The sequence below is a fragment of the Sitophilus oryzae genome, unplaced genomic scaffold, assembly GCF_002938485.1.
Source record: "Sitophilus oryzae breed Bouriz unplaced genomic scaffold, Soryzae_2.0 scaffold_811_pilon_pilon, whole genome shotgun sequence".
Classification (NCBI taxonomy): domain Eukaryota; kingdom Metazoa; phylum Arthropoda; class Insecta; order Coleoptera; family Curculionidae; genus Sitophilus; species Sitophilus oryzae.
In genome coordinates, this window is record NW_022147430.1 from 2,239,367 (window position 1) to 2,259,036 (window position 19,670).

Consider the following 19,670-nt stretch of genomic DNA (forward strand, 5'->3'; position numbering starts at 1 on the left):
TATCTCGGTAACCGTAATAAATATGAACATGGTTAAATTGGGGCAAAGTTGCGCTTTAGGATGTTCACCAATATGCCATTAAAAAAGTTTTGGAAATTTCAAGGATTGCTGAGTTTTTTGGAAAAAACGGATTTTTTTGAAAATCAATTTTATTTTTTCCTGTCCTTATTTTTTAGAAAATCATAAAACTAATTGCACATTCTCATAGCCACTTTATTAGGGCTATCTGACGGTATTTTTAGATTTTCAAATTAGCTTATCATTTGTGAAATACAGAGGCTAATTTAATTTTTTTAAATACGGACCTGCATTTTTTATTTCAGACTTTGAAAGTCTCCAGTATCCTGAGTACAATGATATGCCACACTTGATACTTCTTTTTGTTTTGGGTAAAACAATAAAAAAAATATTTAATTTTTATTTAAAATAATTTCAAATCCTACTCTGGTTTTTTAATTTATTTAATCTGATTGTATTCAGCACAACAATATGGATCAGCGCTAATTAACATTGAATAAAGAAAATCAATAAAAATTGTTTTGGACATTTGAAATCAATACATTTCAACATTAAGAGTACAAAAACAATTAACGAGTAATAAAAAACAATTAAAGGGTACAAAATGCATTCAGAAGTATAAAAAGATCTGTTCAAAGAGCTATAAATAAGATTGAACGAAAAATAAATGTGTGCATTATGGAGGGTGGTAACCTCGGTGGTAACCCTTTCGAACATGCCGAGCATTAGAAACGAGTTTGTAGAAGTTGATTTATTTATAATAACTACGATTAATATTATGCATATTATTAGATCGTACACTGGAATTTCAAATTCACGATAAAAAAAGTTAAAAATAATAGATATCTTTAAATTGCTGACCTGGATATTAATTATTTGAATCTTTCAATTGACGTGATTTTCCTTATTCAATGTTAATTAGCGCTGATCAATAATGTTGTGCTGAATATAATCAGATTAAATAAATTAAAAAACCAGAGTGGGACTTGAAATTATTTTAAATAAGAATTAAATAGTTTTTTTATTGTTAAGGTATCCAAAACAAAAAAAAGTATCAAGTGTCGCATATCATTGTACTCAGGAGACCAAAGTCTTTTAAAACTTGAAATAAAAAATGCAGGTCCGTATTTAAAAAAATTAAGTTGGCCTTTGTATCTCACAAATTATCAGCTAATTTGAAAATCTAAAAATACCATCAGATAGCCCTAATAAAGTAGTTATGAGACTGTGCAATTAATTTTTTGATTTTCGAAAAAGTAATGACAGAAAAAAATAAAATTGATTTTCAAAAAAATCGTTTTTTCCAAAAAACTCAGCAATCCTTGAAATTTTTAAAACTTTTTGATGGAATTTTGGTGAACATGCCAAGGAGCAACTTTGCCCCAATTTAACCATCTTCGTATCTATTACGGTTTCCGAGATACCAATGCTCGTACCTCGAATTTGTAGCACCCTGTATACCTAAAAACTGCAAGAAATTTATTTTCCATTAAATTCTTTTAAATTGTGCACATTGTCTCCCCACAGATACCCATAGAATATTTTGTTTCTACATCTTTCCGTTTTTGTATAATCAACCGAGGCGAATGAGATGCGCCAACCTGTATAATAGTATATTCTAAACAAAAATAGTAAACCAAAATCAATTTGGCTTGACCATTTGCATTTATTTTACTCTATTTGTTTCAATCGTGTCCGCACTGAAATATTTGTCTAACTGAGCGGATTCTACTACAATTAAATTATATACAATTCTACTACTCAACATTAATAAAATATTGAACTTTCTCATTTATCTATGATTTGATACACAATCTTGCTGTACCGGATACTCATATTGTAATTTCAAAAATTCAATTATTTTGTGCGAGATATTTGTTTATCATATTATATTTGGAAAGACTCTGGTTTTACTGACGATTTTAATAAAATACTGTATATTCTAAACAAAAGGAGTAAACCAAAATCAATTTGGCTTGACCATTTGCATTAATTTTACTCTATTTGTTTCAATCGTGTCCGCACTGAAATATTTGTCTAACTGAGCGGATTTCGCTGTTGCAGACTACAACGTCGAACATTTGCATTATCGAGGTGTTTATGAACCATTGCAAATGGACTTTTACTTTCGTGAAAGTTTTGGTACGCTATCTCGTTTTACATGACATTAATGCTACCATTTCAGTTGTAAACTATTGTCGGCGTATTTTGTTTGTTGTCATGTGGATTATCATATTACCTAATTGATTGCATTAGTTGGAATTGGTATTATTTTAGGTCATATCAGACTGAAAATTACATTATCTAATTATAAATAGAGTGGTGGATAGTTTACTACCAATACAGGATAGGAAGTAAGTTGGTTGAATAAAATTTCAAAATACTTAGGTATATTAAAAGTATTATTTGTTTATTAAATAGGTGTATGACCGATAGAAATAATAGTTTAGGTTATTATCAGCTAACATGACGGCTCACAGAAAACATACCCAATTTTTTTTTGACTTACTCAACATTAACAAAATGTTGAACTTTTTCGTTCAATGATTTATACACAATCTTACTGTACATGATTCTCATGTTGTACTTTCAAAATTCCAATAATTATTATTTTGTAACGAATAACTATTATTGTGTGTGGATAGATTTGTTTATGAAACATATAGGGTGTCTACGTATTTTTTTATAAATAAGATTATTGGACACACTTTACCTCAATGCAAAAGTGCTTCGTTTGTCCGCTAGAGGGCACCAAACTTTAACAAAATAAACACATTTTTTCAGATATTTTAAGAACCGTTATGCATGAGATTTTGATTTTGATTAGCCGATTTGAATGAGATTTTGGGTGTCTATGTTTTGCTAAGTGCTTTAACATTTGAGTTTCACAAAAACTAAGAAAAAGTAAGGGAAGGGTAAAAACTACCCCCACATCTACATAAATTTTAGAATAAACAATTTCCAATTCCACCGATAACAGATTTTCTTTTCGTAAAATGGTCCCTGTAGTATTCACTACATTTGTTAACTCTTGTAAAAAAACGCCACATCACATAGTTGTTGAAAAACATTTTTTTGGAGAATTTCTTATTACAAAGCAGACCTATAATACAGGGAGTTCCAATATTCCGTGGACGTAGAACAACTACGTATTTTTGAATCAAAATAAGTTAGTTAATTGCACATCATTTCCCTTTAGAGGGCATCAATCAAAGTAAATCCGAACATTAATTAATTTAAAATTTATTTATTTTCTTAAGCTTTTTATGAAGTTTATTGCTAAATAAAAATTTTAAATAAGAAAATCACAAAATGCATGTTTAAATCCATTAAAAATAATTGATTGTAGTTTTTTCAAAATCTTTCTTAATATTTCTGCTATATTTTCTTCGCAGACAGTATGTGAAAATCTTTATAAATAAAAAAGTTACACGTTTACTGAAAATTGCTATGCACTAACAGTAAATGGATGGGTTGTTTAAATTTTTAAATGAAAAAAAAACAAGCCTGTCGGATTTTTTCTTATTTAAACATCTTGTAAAAGATCCGAACTTCAAAATAAAATAAAAAGTTTCAATATCTAAAGTGGTTCTAAAATTATCACGTGTGTTAAAAAGTTGAATTTTTAAATTTTCGGGATTACTGACGTTTTCTCGTTATACAAAAAATAGACACACTAACGATATCCTTATAATTTCATTTCATATGCTTAGAAACATACCTATCTAATGATTTTATCTAGTTATCTATTCGAAAAAAAGTATTTTAAATGTTCAGTAGGTTTGGCAAAAAGTAATTATCTATTTTTTATACCTATAAATGATAAGGGTGATTCACCCCAATTTTTATTTTTTTTTTATTTTTTGCACAAAAGTTTTTATTTATATTTTTTTGCTCAAAATGCTTCCTTTCCTGTTAACTGCATAAAATGATTGTTTCTCAAACGGATCTTTTCACTTTCAAAAGTATATGTGGAGTTCTACCGCGAAAAGCAGCTACAATAATTTCTCTCATGTTGTCGACAATAGTTGGTCGATTTTTTTAAACACTGTCTTTTTCTCCCAGAATCCGAAAAGCAATTAATATATAGGGTGCTCCATTACATAAAACACAACTTTGATGTTTAACTGATTTTGTGGACACCTTGTAGAACTCTCTATATTTTTAAAAAGTGCTCTGAGTTAACCTACATATGCTCACAAAATTACATTTCAATACAAACTGTCGTTCTCCTTGGAGCCTCCGCGGCGTATGAGAAGCGCCACCCTGTACATGCAATGGCGCGTTCTACTGAAAACAGCGTAAAATAAATTACACTTCTCTCTACTTTTTGTGTTAATACCTTTAATAGCCTGGAAAATTTAATAATAACAGCTCATACTGTTCTGGAATATACGGCTGTAATTTCTGGCGAAAACAGGAAACATTTAAACTGAGTTCCGTGTTCGTTACAACCCGCCGAAAAATTTTCTTGGAAAATTATGATTATTTGAATAATAATTATATTCAGAGTAATTTTCTACGATGCTCTGTATCGGTACCTTGGAAACTACTGGAGCAAGAGAGTTGGTCATAAATGTATGTCCTAAAATGCTTTGTTTCAGAGATACAGGGTGTAGAAGTTTCATTTTTATTTCGATTTTTTCTAAATAATTTCTGAAATAACGTCAAATAACGGATTAAAATCGGTGTCTAGCATGATACAAAGAAAAGAAGGTATGATATTGCGCAGGTTGGTCGCTACATCACAGGTGATATCGGCACCATTGGCCGGCACGCTCCGCGCTAATATCAAATCGTCAAACTGATAACACATAATAAATGTGTAAATGACTTTTCAAATGTCAAGCTCAATGATGTGACATAACTATTGAGGTCAGGGACGTAGCAAGTCGAACGCGGGCCCTGGTGCAAGACCACCAGCCGGCCCTTTTCTTCATTATAAAAAAAAACAATGAAAAATGAAATAACACATTTATTGCACAATGTAATGTATGGCGAGTAGTAATAAATGTAGTAACAAAAATATTAAACTACAAAACTATTACTTATTAACTAATTTATAGTTATTTCGATCTATGCTGAAAAAAATCTACCTTTCTTGCCTTTTCGATTGGCAAACAATGCAATTATTCTATTAAGATCCAAGTTTCTGGCTGTCTCGTTTTCTATTGATAAAATTGCCAAGCTGGAGAGTCTGTTTTGCGACATTTTATTTCTTAAATAATTCTTAATTAATTTTAAGACTGAAAATGATCTCTCGGAAGTCACTGCTGATACAGAAATTGTTAGAAAAAGGATAAAAGCAGTAGCTAGAAAAAGGACACAGCAGCTTTCTGTGAATGAACTGAAGATCATTTGATCGCAAATAACTAACTTCGCCAAGTTAATAACTGAAATGTCTGCATTTATCTGATCTTTGTAAACTCGCCTGAAACAATTTCTTCCGCAAATGAATATGATAGATAATTGGAATAAAAGCTGATCAGGTTTTCAGATAGGAGGACCAAATCAGCATCAGAATGATAGCTCAGGACCGAAGGAAAAAGTACTTTAAATCTTTCAACTACGCTATTTAACCCTTTGAATCGATGTTCGAGTTGTGATATAATAACGTCTAACGTTATATTACACACACTGACACACGGAAGTTTTCTTTGGCGTTGAATAGTCATTCATTACATGATAACTCATCGAATTGTTTTTTTACTTTGCGGATTCTGTGTTCTTTAAAACTTGGATCAATTCCCCAACCACGAGCTAAATCGGCTGCTTCACTTATAACTTCCTCGAAACTGTTCCTCATTTCTGCAATGTCTTTCTTAGTAGTTTCCAAACCGCGTCGACCCCCTCCCGGACCCCGGCACTTGCACCCCCTGTTGCTACGTCCCTGATTGAGGTTATGTCTTAATTCTTCCTTATTATAGGTCTTTTTTATTAGTGGCAATTGAACGATATGGATCACAGGTGATATGTGCAAACTGAACGAAATTGGAGCTGCTATCGATCATACCTTATTGTCTTTGTATCATGAGTGTCTAGAAATTTTTTGACGTAGTAAATTTGATTTTGATGTCAATATGACTCTTACTTGTAGAGCACGCCACCTACATGTTTTTTAACTGGTTTGGAGAATAATAACTTTTTATCCGTACCTGTACTGAGCAAAAACATATACATTTACAACGTTTTTTACGTAAGATTGGTTTCTTGGTAAAAATCGCTACGAGTAATGGTTCTCGAGATATTTGGAATCGAAATTATCAACACCTGTCATCATTAATATAAACATGTTGGCTAAGGCTGTATTCCGTTGCAAAACCAGGAGAACCAGACCGGTAAACTGCGGTAAAGAGCGGTTTCTGAAAAACATCGGTTTGATACGGAATGGTTTGTTAAATTACTGGAAATGTCAAATGTTGACGTTTTATAAATTTCAATACCTTTATTATAAAATTTATCTTTTATGCATTTTCAATAGACCTATTCTCTGCTTTTACGTTTGCTTCTTCTGTTCAATGGAGTTTAATGCTGAAAAGTACTTTATTACTGAACTGTCAAACTCGTTAGACAGCTCAAGTGAAGATTTGCAGGTTGAATATTAAAATAGATCAATAATAAATAAACAAATCTAATCAATATTTATATTTTTATAGCTACAAAACATTCACGATTACTTGTCTTTGAAAAATTCCTGACTAAGAAACAATAGCTGCATGATAAGTTTAAATAGTCATACAATTTAGTTAATGAAATTTATTTACCTTTACCTCCATTGCTTTTGGATGTAAATACAAAATGTCATTACAAATTTTAGAAATGGAATGAGAATTTCATTTGAACTTCCAATATTTGCTTGATTTCCGTCACATAAATGACATTGATTGACAAACAAAACCAGAAAAAACAGCCTTTTTGCGCTGGTTATTTTTCAGGAACCGTGTTCTCTAATAAGAAATCTTTCAGGAAACCGATAACGGAACATAAAACCATAACCAAGGTGAGCAACGGAATACACCCTAAATAGTTATTAGACTGAAATGATAAATTTGAAATGTTTTTGTGCCAAAAGTTCAACAGAAACTGTTTTATTATCATTTTTTTGCAGAAAAATTTATGATTTAATTTAAAAAAAAAATCCCAAATTTATTATTTCAGTCAAATAACTATATCTCCTCAACGTGTTTATTTTTTTCAAAAATTACATATATTCAAAATAATATAATATCTACTCTAACTAATAATAATATCTACTCTACATATTATTAAGTCACATGATGTCATCATACTCTCACGTAGGGTGAAGGACTGAAGAGAGAGACATATTATAAACGCGTGTTCAAATAATAATCTTATATATCAACATAAAACGAGATGTAATTAACGAAATGTAGTCGTAACAATTTGTGTAAAGGAGTCCGCCAGGGCTATATACTGTCTCCAATACTTTTTAATATATACGTCGAAAAGATATTTCAAATGGCTCTGGAAGGAGAAAGTGGAGGAATTAAGATTAACGGAGTTCCAATTAACAATATAAGATAAATATGCAGATGATACGGCAATCCTAGCACCAACTTTAGATGATCTCCAACAAATAATAAATAAGATAGAGGACATGGGAAATCGTTTCGGTCTTAAAATCAACGCTACCAAGACCAAACTTATGGTAATAGACAAACACCGCATCCAAAAAAGGTGGATGGAAATATTATAGAGCGAGTACCACGATTTAAATATCTAGGTGCCATGATCAATGAACGATGGGACTGCGATGAGGAAGTTAAACTTAGAACGAATTATGCAAAATCAACATTTTCTAAACTTAAAAACTTCCTATTAGCACGCAGTCTCCCGCTAGCACTTAGACTACGGGTAGTAAAATGCTACATATGGTCCATCTTACTATATGGCGCAGAAACGTGGTCTCTCAAGGCTAGAACCCTGAACCGCATCGAGGCTTTCGAAATGTGGACTCTCCGGAGACTCTTACGTGTGCCATGGACCGCACATGCCACCAACGAAGAAGTTTTAAGAACTGCAGGCTATGGACGAGAAATGCTTAATATAGTTAAAGAAAGAAAAGTTTCATACCTCGGCCATATCCTTAGAGGAGACTATTAGAGTTAATTAGACTATTAGAGACCATTAGAGGAGAATATTACATTTCTATGCTAATTCCACAAGGAAAAATAGAGGAACGGCGAGGCCCAGGAACAAAACAACATTCCTGGCTAAGAAACATACGGGATTGGTGTAACATCAGCGACTCAGCCACCATATTTCGAAGAGCCGAAAACGGCACTCTACACATTGCATGAAGAGTACAGACAATCGCCAACGTGCTGCGAAGCACAAGGCACAGGAAGAAGAAGAAGAAGTCGTAACAACGGATATTTTAGAAACCTCTAGGTTTTCTTATTTCACTGAGATTTATGAAAAAAGTCCTTTGCCATGGATCAACATACCGCTACCTTTTGGAAACAGTTAGGAACGAACCGAAATTGAAAAAGACAACAGGAAACGCCAAAAAAAATCCCCGCACGCCCTTCTCCTCAATTTCACGAGTAGTTTTCAAGCGCTTTTAAGAAACGAAAGTAGGTCGACACAAACCGAAGTGGGCCAAGGCAACTGGAAATAAACCGAAATGCGCCAAAGTACGAAACGTGACCTTGATCTGCTTCGTAGAGTTCTCCGAATAGCGTAGAGCGTGTTTTACAGTGCAAGTGGCGAAATACTCAGATTAATTTTTTGAAGAAACAAATCCACCATAAAGGTATAGACATTATTTACAATTTTATTTTGTTCAAAAAAGTGGAACACAAAATTCTCTCCTTCCAAACTGAGCTTTCAAATTTTACCATCATTTATTAAATTTAAAAAAAAATATATTTTCGTAAACATATTATAAAATTTCGTAGTTCCTCTTCGCTTTTGTGTTCCGTTTTGTAACATGAAAAATTTAATAACAGCACAAACTGTTCTCGAATTTAAGGCTATAATAATTTTCAGCGAAACAGGGAATTTAAACTTCCAAATTGTGTTACACGTTCGTTATTCGTCGAAAAATTGGCCTCGAAATGGGGGTTGTTTGAATAATCAAATATGACCGTTACTTAAATCTGACCTGGAAAGAATATTTGCGTCACGGAAATATTTGCGTCATTTTTCACGGTTTAAAATGCCCTCGCAAACGGTATTTAACCGTAAAAATGCTTTGATACAGTTTTGATTTATTGTAGTAATTAAAAGTAAATTATTAAACGAGAAGTTAATTATAGCAATAATTCACGTAGGTCGTGTTCCAGCGATTTAATAATTAACTTGAATGAATTATTAATATTAATTGCAAGTTCGGAATTATACAGGGTGGTCCGAATTATATTCCGGAAACTTCGGTAGCATATTCTGTAGATAAAAATAAGTAAAAAAGTTCGTATAAATGTATGTCCTAAAATGCTTAGTTTTGGAAATACAGGGTGTAGAAGTTTCATTTTTATTTTGATTTTTTCCAAATAATTTATGAAGTAACCTCAATATTTCGATGAAAATTGGTGCCTGGGTGTTTTTTGATATGAGAAATTTGATTTTGATGTCAATATGACTCCTACTTGTAGAGGGCGCCACCTACATATTTTTTAACTGGTTTGAAGAGTAGTAACTTTTCGTCCGTACCTGTATAAAACTACTGAGTAAAAAAATATACATTCACGACGTTTTTTACGTGAAAAAGGTCTCTTGGTAAAAGTCGTTACGAGCAATGGTTTTTGAGATATTTGGAATCGAAATTATCAATACCGGTCGTCATTGACATAAATTAACATGTTGACTAAATAGTTATTAGACTGAAATCATAAATTTGAAAAGTTCAACAGAAACTGTTTTATCATCATTTTTTGCAGAAAAATTTATGATTAATTTAAAAAAAAATAAAAATTTCCTAAATTTATTTATATCAGTGAAATAACTATCTACTCAACGTGTTTATTTTTCATCAATAATGACATGTATTGTCTATTTCCATTCTAAATATCTTAAGAACGGTTGCTCGTAGCGATTTTTACAAAGGGATATTTTTTACGTAAAAAGTCACAGAGGTGTATATTTTTTCGCTCGGTAGTTTTATACAGGAACGGACAAAAAGTTATTACGCTTCAAAACAGTTAAAACACATGTAGGTGGCGCCCTCTACTAGTAGGAGTAATATTGACACCAAAATCAAATTTACCATGTCAAAAAACCCCAGACACCAATTTTCATGCAAATATTGACGTTACTTCAGAAATTATTTAGAAAAAAATTGAAATAAAAATGAAACTTCTGCACCCTGTATCTTTGAAAGTAAGCATTTATACGAACTTTTTTACTTATTTTTATCTAAAGAACATGTTGCCGAAGTTTCCAGAATACAGTTCGGACCATCCTGTATACGTCACTTTGAATTAATTATTAATCGGTTATTTTAATGTCATTAATCGGTAAAATTTTATTATCTGAATAAAAATTACGAAAAATGTTAGTGTCTTCTTCCAACAAAAATAAAGCTATTGAGATGAACCGAAAGTGAAACTATCGAAAAAAGGTGTACCTAGATGATAAAATGATTTTTAAATTTCTTGCTTTGTTAAAATATTCCACAGGGTGTTTCAAACTTTCACCAAAATGTCAACATTTTGTTTTATATATACATGCGGATGTTTTAACGACTAGTGTCGTTTCCCGCTCCTCGATATTGTTTCCTCTTGCTCCTCTCCTTTTCCTTTTGCTCCTCCTTGCATAAATTTCGGTCCCACCAGTCGCCATTTCTCAGGTATCTTTCTAGCATAGGTTCCTGTACATCACCTTGCCACGTTCTTGCTGGTCTTTCCCGTTTTCTTCTCTCTACTGGGGTCCAGTCCCATACTCTCTTGAGTATTCTTAGATCGTCCATTCTTTGGAGGTGGCCAAACCATAGCAATCGATGGATTCTAAGATTGCATCTCCTCTCTTATACAAACATTTCTTACGTGTTCTAGGCGAGATGTTTTGTTGCTACGCCTCCAATAGTCCATTTCAAGTGCAAGTAATCTATCTTTGTTTCTCCTTGTGAATTCCCACGTCTCCGATCCGTAGGTACAAACAGATTTAAAGATAGACTTGTATATCATCTGTTTCGTTCTTCTTGATATTCTATCGCTTCAAAGAAGAGAGTTTAGTTCCATAATTATTCTTTTTTCCTGTCCAATTTTATTAGATATATCCTCATTACTTTTGCCATCTGAGGAAAGAGTTACTCGAAGGTATTTAAATTTGGCGCAGTGTTTTATTGTTTTGCCCATACCAATATCCAAATCACTATGATCTTCGTTTCCTACAGACATGTATTCGGTCTTTTTCATATTTACAATCAATCCCAATTGTTCCAGCTCTTTCTCAAGCACCCTCAGCATATAGTTAGCATCATCTCGGTCTCCTGTTATCAAAACTTGGTCATCGGCGAAGAGAAGAGTATAGAGCATAGAATCTCCTCAATTGGTAGACCCATTCCACCACATCTTTTCCATTTTTTCAGAGCCTCTTTGACATATAGCTTAAAGAGTAGAGGGTCTAAGGAACATCCTTGTCTGAGTTCCTTGGAAACAGTAAATTCCTTAGAAGTGTTTCCGCCCATTTTAATGTAGCTTTTACTTCCACAATAAAGTTTTTGACTGCGTTAATATAGACTTTCATTGATACGATTTTTTCCATTGCTGGCCATAGCTTGTTCAATGGCACGGTAGCATACGCCTTTTGAAAGTCAATAAACACTAACTGTACTTCTCGCCCTTGCTGGACTCTTTTTTCGATCAAATTTTTAGTGTAAAAACTCCATCTGTGCAGGATCTGCCAACTCTAAATCCATTCTGCTCCTCCGACTCGTCAATTTCTCTTTTTATTCGAAGTTTTAATATTCGCCCATAATATACTCTAGCTACCGTGCTCAAAACACTTATGCCTCTATAAGTTATTGCAGTCTCTTCTGGCCCCTTTTTTGAAAATAGATAAAATTGCCGCCTTTTTCCATTCTGACGGAGGGTCAGCACCCTGGAGGCATTTATCAAAGATCATTTTTAGCAATTCAATGAGAATTGAAGGACCTGCCTTAATAAGTTCAATATTGATACCTCCAGGTCCGGGTACTTTGCCATTTTTGACTTGTTCTACCGCATCTAACACTTCTTTCATCGTTATATTTGATACATCACTGGAATTGTTAGTGGTGCGGCATACTGTGGTCTGTCTTCAGTGAGGAGGTTCTTATAGTACTGTACCTATTAGGACATGCTGATTACTGATTATACTTATACCACATTTATCAATATTATTGGATCTAAGAAATTTTATAGACTTCCAAGCTTTATTCGCTCTTGTATTTCCCATGTTTCGATCTATGTTTTCACACACTTTACACCAGTACTCATTTTGTGTTTTTTTATTTCTTGTGTCACTAAGCGCCACTTAGCTTGATACCCAGGTCGGTCTTCTTGAGTCCTGCAGCCACTTCTGATATGCTTGCTTTTTCTGGTCTACGAGTATCTTGTGTTCTTCCTTCCACCAAGGGCAGTTTCTTCGGCTTTGACTCTTTGTGACCGATTTTATTCCCAGTGCTTCAAAAGCTGCTTCGTGATTTTTTGAACTTATTGCGGTATTTGTTCTATGGTTCCATTTTGGATGCGTGCTAGTTTAGCTGAAAGACGCATTTGATAAAGAAATCTCGTTGAGTCGTTCGCTAAACTTTCAATATTATATTTTGCGGGCTGTTTTGCTTGATGTTTTTCTTGCATGGTGTCTTTTGCGGTACTGCTAGGTCTGTAAGTCAAGTAGACTTTTGATAAAAGAAGGCAGTGGTCAGAGCCACATTCTACTCCTCTCTTGACCCTAGTGTCAGATGAGTTTTAATTTTGATTTTTGTTTTACAATAACGTAGTCTATTGTGGACTTTTGGTTTTGAGAGGGGTGTATCCAGGTATACTTATGGATGTCTTTGTGTTTAAAGTAACCGTTTGTAATTCTTAGCTGAAACTGATGACATAGTTCAGTCTTTGTCCATTATCGTTCACGATATTTTCTCCGTATTGTCCAATTACAGGATTGTCATCTTGGCAACCAGTTCTGTCATTAAAATGCCGTCACCTAATAAAATTATCTCCTTCCGTTGTCCAATACTTCCCAGCGAGTTGGCCAGGTTGTCATAAAATCATGGATTTTTTGCTGCGTCCGCGTCGTCATTTGGGCTATATACGGCTACTATTACGTAAAAATCAAGTAAACCATTTTGTTTTCCCTCGTATATTTGACAGATGGGAACATTCATGTTTGATTTAGAAAGAGATACTAAAAAGTCAAATACACTCCTCGACAAAATTATCGCGCCAGTGCTTATTTCTTTAAAAAAATTTAAAAAAAAATATCAATTAAAACAGTTATTTATCTTTGCTCGTGCGAAAAGCGGGACTGGACAAAAACAATAATGTTTACACTTTATTTTGGTGTTTAAGGTCATTTTTTTCTGAATTATTGAAATTTCTTATTTTGCATTTTTCCCTACGTGTACCTAAGGCAAATTGTTTCAGTAGTACTTCGTACTGTTTAAGGTGATATTAAAAAATGACGGTTGTGAAACATAAACCATTCTCTCTATTGAATATGGCGTAACATTTAGATTTCCGCTACTAGAGTAGTAGGAACAAAGAACTTGAAGGAATTGGACCGTTGTCTCTGTTCATACTATCTTTACATTTATTAATTCTGATGCTTTCATATGCATCTAATTGCCTGTAATTTGAGACTTGTTTAATTAATTTTAAATTATTAAGATCTTACTATGTTCTTTATCAACAATATGTTCGGCAACGTAAGATTTATCCGGTCTACCATATCTTATCTGAGCTAAATGTTCTTTAAATCTAGTTAATATTGATCTTCTAGTTTGCCCAACATATTTCTGATTACAATCTTTACAAGAAATTTCATAAATACCCGATCTTTCCAGTGGAGGTGTTTTATCCTTTGGATTACCTAATAATTGTTGTAATTTATTATTAGCACTATAAACAAGTTTATGATTGACATTCTTAAAAATTCCTTTTAGACCACGGGATAGCTCTCTATCAAACGGTATTGAAAAATATTTAGACGTATCTTTCTCCACTTGAAAAGTCGAATTTTCAGAAATCATTAACCTATACCTACGTTTTCTAATTAATTTATCAACTAGGGGAGGAAAATATCCATTACACTCAGCTACATTTCTAATGTAATCTCTTTTATTTCATATCTTTCGTTGGAAAGTGGGAAACTAAGTAATCTATGAACTAAGAAATTTAAACTAGCCATTTTATGTTCAACACTATGATGTGATTCATTAAGAATATATCTGCGTGGTATTGCGTTGTTGTTAGGAATATATCTGCGTTGTATTTTTCCAATAGATATCAAATTCCAGGCAATTATTAGTATTTCTAATAACTAATACATCTAGAAATGGTAATCTGTCGTTGTTCTCAATTTCATGCGTAAATTTAATGGAAGGAAAACGATTATTTAACTTAGAAATAAAATTATCTATGGTGTCTGAATGTGTGTCAAAAACAGCAAAAATATCATCCACATACCTAAACCATACTCTTGGAAAATACTCAAACTTATTCTTCCTCCACTTCAGTTGGAGTTGCCTCCACTTCAAACCTGCTCATGAATAAATTAGCCAAAAATGGAGACAATGGATTACCCATTGCTGTACCTTCCCGCTGTTCAAAAAAGTTGTTATTAAATTGAAAACAATTTTGTTTCATACATAACGATGTAAGCTCAATATATTCAATCACAGTTTTGTTGTCGAGACCATTTGCGTTCAGTAATTCCTTCAAGTAGCCTAAAGTATGTGGAATTGGAACAGTTGGGAAAAACGAAGATACATCAATGGAGACCAAAATTTCACCTTCATGCCATGTTATATCTTTAATTTTATTTGTTCTTTGTTCCTACTACTCTAGTAGCGGAAATTTAACTGTTACGCTCAATGGGCTCTGACTCGGTTGGCTAGATTTTGCCACGCCCACTCGGTGCCTACTGAGCGAGTATATAAACGCTCAACTTGTAGATTGTACTTTAGTTCATAATCATCTGTTGATGATGCTAACATGGTTAGCAAAACGCGCGTCCAGTGTAAAAGTAAAAGTGTTTTGGTGTATTGTGGTGATTTAGTGTTTTATTTTGCTGCATTTAGTTAGTCAAATCTCGTTTTGTTGAATAGAATATGAAACTTTTTTGCTAATAAATAATGCACAGTTAACAATGTTAAGTATTCTATTTTTTATTTCTCTAAAAAGATAAATCTCTAAAAGCCTAGTGGTGCGATAATTTTGTCCAGGAGTTAGGTTAGGTTAATTTAGCTACAAATTGTTTAGTCATCAAAATCGGCATAGAAGAACAAAATATATTAAACTTAAAAATACATCCAAATTTTAAAATGCCCGTTTTTGTGTCGGTGAGTGTAGATTTCGTCAAGTTGTTTATTCCCATGAGACTTTTCTTCGTCACAAACTCCAACCGGTTTAATAAAACTGTAGGTGGCAAAAATCACGGGATTGAAGTATGAAGTTTTTCTTGAATTCCCCAAAGAATCAGATGATTTTATTGCCTGTCGTTTTTCCGTTCGTCTTTCCCACAGGGACTGATACGTGATGTGGGGGTGTATAATTGTTCTATCGCCATTCGAAATACAAAATAAATTCTAAAGTCAATAAGAGGACACAAAAATAGAGTTCTTTCTTTATAATATAAATAAAACGAATCCTATCAAAAACATATAATATAAAATGATAACTGTAAAGACAATAGTGCAAGGATGTGGAGAACATTAAAGACCATAGAAAAAAGAAAATAATCTTCTATTAAGATAGATATGAAACTTAATAGTAAAATTTTGGGTCACAGCGCCCCTCCGTGTTCTTAGTAGGGACTACGTTTCACAGCGCCCTCGCCTTTTCTGCTGTAAATGTTTTTTATGTTTATATTTGAATTCAAAGGATTTATTTTTAAAGTTACACTGATATATTAGTATATCAGAGTAACTTTAATAAAACATAAGTATATAAATACATTTTACAGTTTATTAAAAATAAATTTTGACTACAAGGTAGAAAGTAAATCACAATATTTCATAACACTTAAATCAAACAACGAATACATACCATATACATATTTTTCTTTTATCTAAAATACATACCTTATGGTCTTTTGGAAACACGTGCATTTTTGCAGTTTTGTTAGTTTCTTTGCAAGATGTAGCACAACAAGAAAACACCATTTTTACAGTTAATAAATAATAAAACTATTTCTGACTATGATATTTAAAATTTAGATAGATAGGAAATTAAAAAACAAACTGGTATTTGCAGATGCAGACCCAAATTCAATAAAAATCAAAATTTTTCCTTTGAAAATCAGGTTTTTTTCACTGAAAAGATATTTTTTGATTTATCAGCAATCATTGTTAAGTTGACAATATACAGGGTGTTTTCAAATTAGTCTAAAAATTGTGTCGTGATTCCTCATGTGTTCTTAAAACAATTTTCATATAACCATTAGGTCTAAAGTACTTCCTTTCTGATCTACAATGTTGTTAAAAATTTTAAAAAATCGATTTTTTTGCTTAACATAAATGGTACACCACTGCTTTTTTAAAGAAAATATATTTTTTTCTTCACTGGCCATCCTTTTTCAACAAAATTGATCTTTTGAGTTTTTCTTGTTCATCAAACAGTCTGTCGAGAAAAAAATAAATATACTTATTAAGAGCCCGCCTTTAATCCGTTTTCTAACAATTTTTATTTTTTAGATTAATTAAAAAACACCCTGTATATGCATATCACAGACAACCAAATAAACTAGTAACCTCTAAAAATTATTTTTCCTACCACTAGCGACATACCGTGTTTTTAGTATGTACTAAATTATTTTATCAAAATTTCACCATATAAGTTTCCAGGCAATGATTAAAGACAATATAGTCTGTCCAACGACAAGATCCTTGACAGTGATAGATGTGTCTGTCATTTTAATTTCCAAGTAGTTTATTTTACAAAGAAATATAAGTTGGTACAACTGGAACGCATAGCAGGAAATTAATATATTTAAAATTTCATAATCACTTCATAATATTGTGAAAAAAACTGTATAGAACTCAAATTGGGGTAGAAACGATGTCCTGGGGGATGACGCACACTATTTATGGGTGGGAACTTTTCGGTTTAGTAATCCTCATGCTATCCCCAACATATCTACCAATTTTCAAAACTTTCTGAATGAATTTTGTCGGGTTTAAATAGTAATATTACTGGATTAAATTGCCAGCATTCGGCACCGTATGTTAAAATTGGTTCTACGATTGCTTTGTAAATCCTTAGCTTTGTTTGGATGGATGTTTTATTTGACCACACAGGAGAGGGTTTAAAAGACCGATAACTTTCTTACCTTGTTGAACTCTGCTATGTATATCTTTCTTGGAGTTTCCTTCTTCAGATATAATACTTCCTAAATATTTATATTCGACATGCACGATTCATTTTTTTCACACAATTGTTTATTGACACCTAATAAACTTAGAGATAATTTAAATTTCTAATGTTTTATTGTACCGGATAAATGTTTTTTTTTGTTTCAGAACATCCTCATGCCCCACCAATGGATGGAAGGAAATATTCCAGTACTATCGAAATGTTCAGTCTGCAATCAGATATGTGGTTCTGTGCTAGGGTAAGAGACTTTAATAAGTACAAATAATAATAAAACTAGAAATAAATAAAAAAAATTGGCGCCGGGAGGCACGTATAGCCGCCCATACTAAAATATGTTAATATCTCAAAAACTGCGACTTTGACTGATTTTGATGTTATTACATCTTTTGTTGCAAATATTATTCCTAATCTTAATTTGAAAACCGCGTTTCGCTAGCTAAAAAAAAAAATGACTGGAAAATTTTAACCCCCTCCCATACCCCCTAACCAACCCCCCAACCTAACCAAATACTAATGGTCAGATTCTCGGGTGCCACAGTATTTTTGTGCCAAATTTGGTTAAAATCGGTTCAGCGGTTTTTGAGTTATCGTGTTACAGATGGACAGATAGACAGACAGACACCATAAAAATATTTTGTATTTAGGTCATTTATGATCGAAATAACTCATTCTGAGTGAAATTAAAAAAACTTTTTTTGCCGATCTTAATAGCCTACCATACCTATTGGTATGGTCGGCTAAAAATATAAACGGGAAGTACACAACTTTATTAGAAAATCATGGTATTAATTAAAAGTAGATATTTGTTTACAAATTAGATCATTACTTAATATTAAGGAACTTGACACCACAGCTTATTCACTGCCAGCTAGCCATCTGAGATAGTTCTTGACTAACCGTTGTTCACCTGCTGCGTCTATTGTCGTACACATGCAGGACACATGCAGTCGGTGCACCCAGTCTCGAGAGTTCTTATTATAATATAGCAATTGAAACTGCGATTGCGATTTTTAAATCGCAGCGACTATAACTTGCGATTGCGATTTTAATATTTAAATATTGTTGGTATATAATTGTCTGTGTATATATCTATAGCTTAACAATTCAAAATAGTTAATAATAATCAGTAGTTTAGTTTTGAAGTTTTTTTTATCATCTGGCAACACATTATATGTATTAAAACTTTATATGTATATGCTGCAACTGTTGCAGCTACTCATACCTACTCTTTTTACAGTTCTCAATTATCTAATTTTTTACCCAATTTTTAAAAAATCTAAGAGATTTTTTTAAGATGGCTCACCCCTCACCCCTTCGTAAAAAAATGCTTTTTCTCTTTATGCCAAGGAGTTACCCCCGTTCCATTTGAAAAAATTGAGATATGTTTAAAAATACGATTTGGGCATCTTTTAACTGGCCAGGAGAAGACACGAAAAACAACAGACGATCAAATTCTATATATATATTTTTCCAAGGCATCCTGATTGAAAATTACTGTTTTTCACACAGCACTGACAATCTTGATTGAAGTTTAAAATACGGTTTTTTAAGCGAAAATGTCCAAAGTTGTCATATGATATGCCATTCCATTCAGAATGTCATTTTCTATCGAATAAAGTAAAAAAGGTATCTTTTTACTTTATTCGATAGGTGAGCCATTTAAAAATCAAAAGTTTTAGTCATTTCCAGTGAAAGAGGAAGTGATCAAAAACAATTGAATACGTCAGACAATCCTAATTTACATACCATATACCGCCATTACTCGCTGAAGAGTATTTGACACGCATCAGAAGATGGTCACGCAAGGCGTTTTCTTTCATGGATTTTCTGTGACTGAAAAGCCCGATACGTGATGTTATTTGTCTACCGCACTCCAGACATTCAAAAATCTCATCGCTTTGTTGCCTCTTTACTTTTTGGTTGTCGCTCTTAACTGACTTTACAATTTTTCTCCATTCCGTTCTATTGTGAGCTGCCTCTTCCCACTCATTCTGCTTGTTAATTCCCTTTAAGTTTTCGTGGAAAATATCCTTGAACCTTTTGAGTTGTCCACCCGGCCTCCCCTTACCGTCTACAAACTCACCGTAAAGCAGAGATTTTGGTATGCGGTTT

At 32.8% G+C, this 19,670-nt stretch overlaps 1 protein-coding gene across 1 annotated transcript in view; it reads left to right on the forward strand.

The window, feature by feature from the left end:
* LOC115889203 (diacylglycerol kinase eta-like) overlaps window positions 1–19,670 on the forward strand; it is a 192,454-nt gene that overhangs the window by 9,157 nt on the left and 163,627 nt on the right. The window contains exon 3 of the mRNA XM_030909153.1: window positions 17,705–17,796. Within this exon, the coding sequence (XP_030765013.1) occupies window positions 17,705–17,796 (92 nt within the window). The remainder of the gene's footprint in view (window positions 1–17,704; window positions 17,797–19,670) is intronic.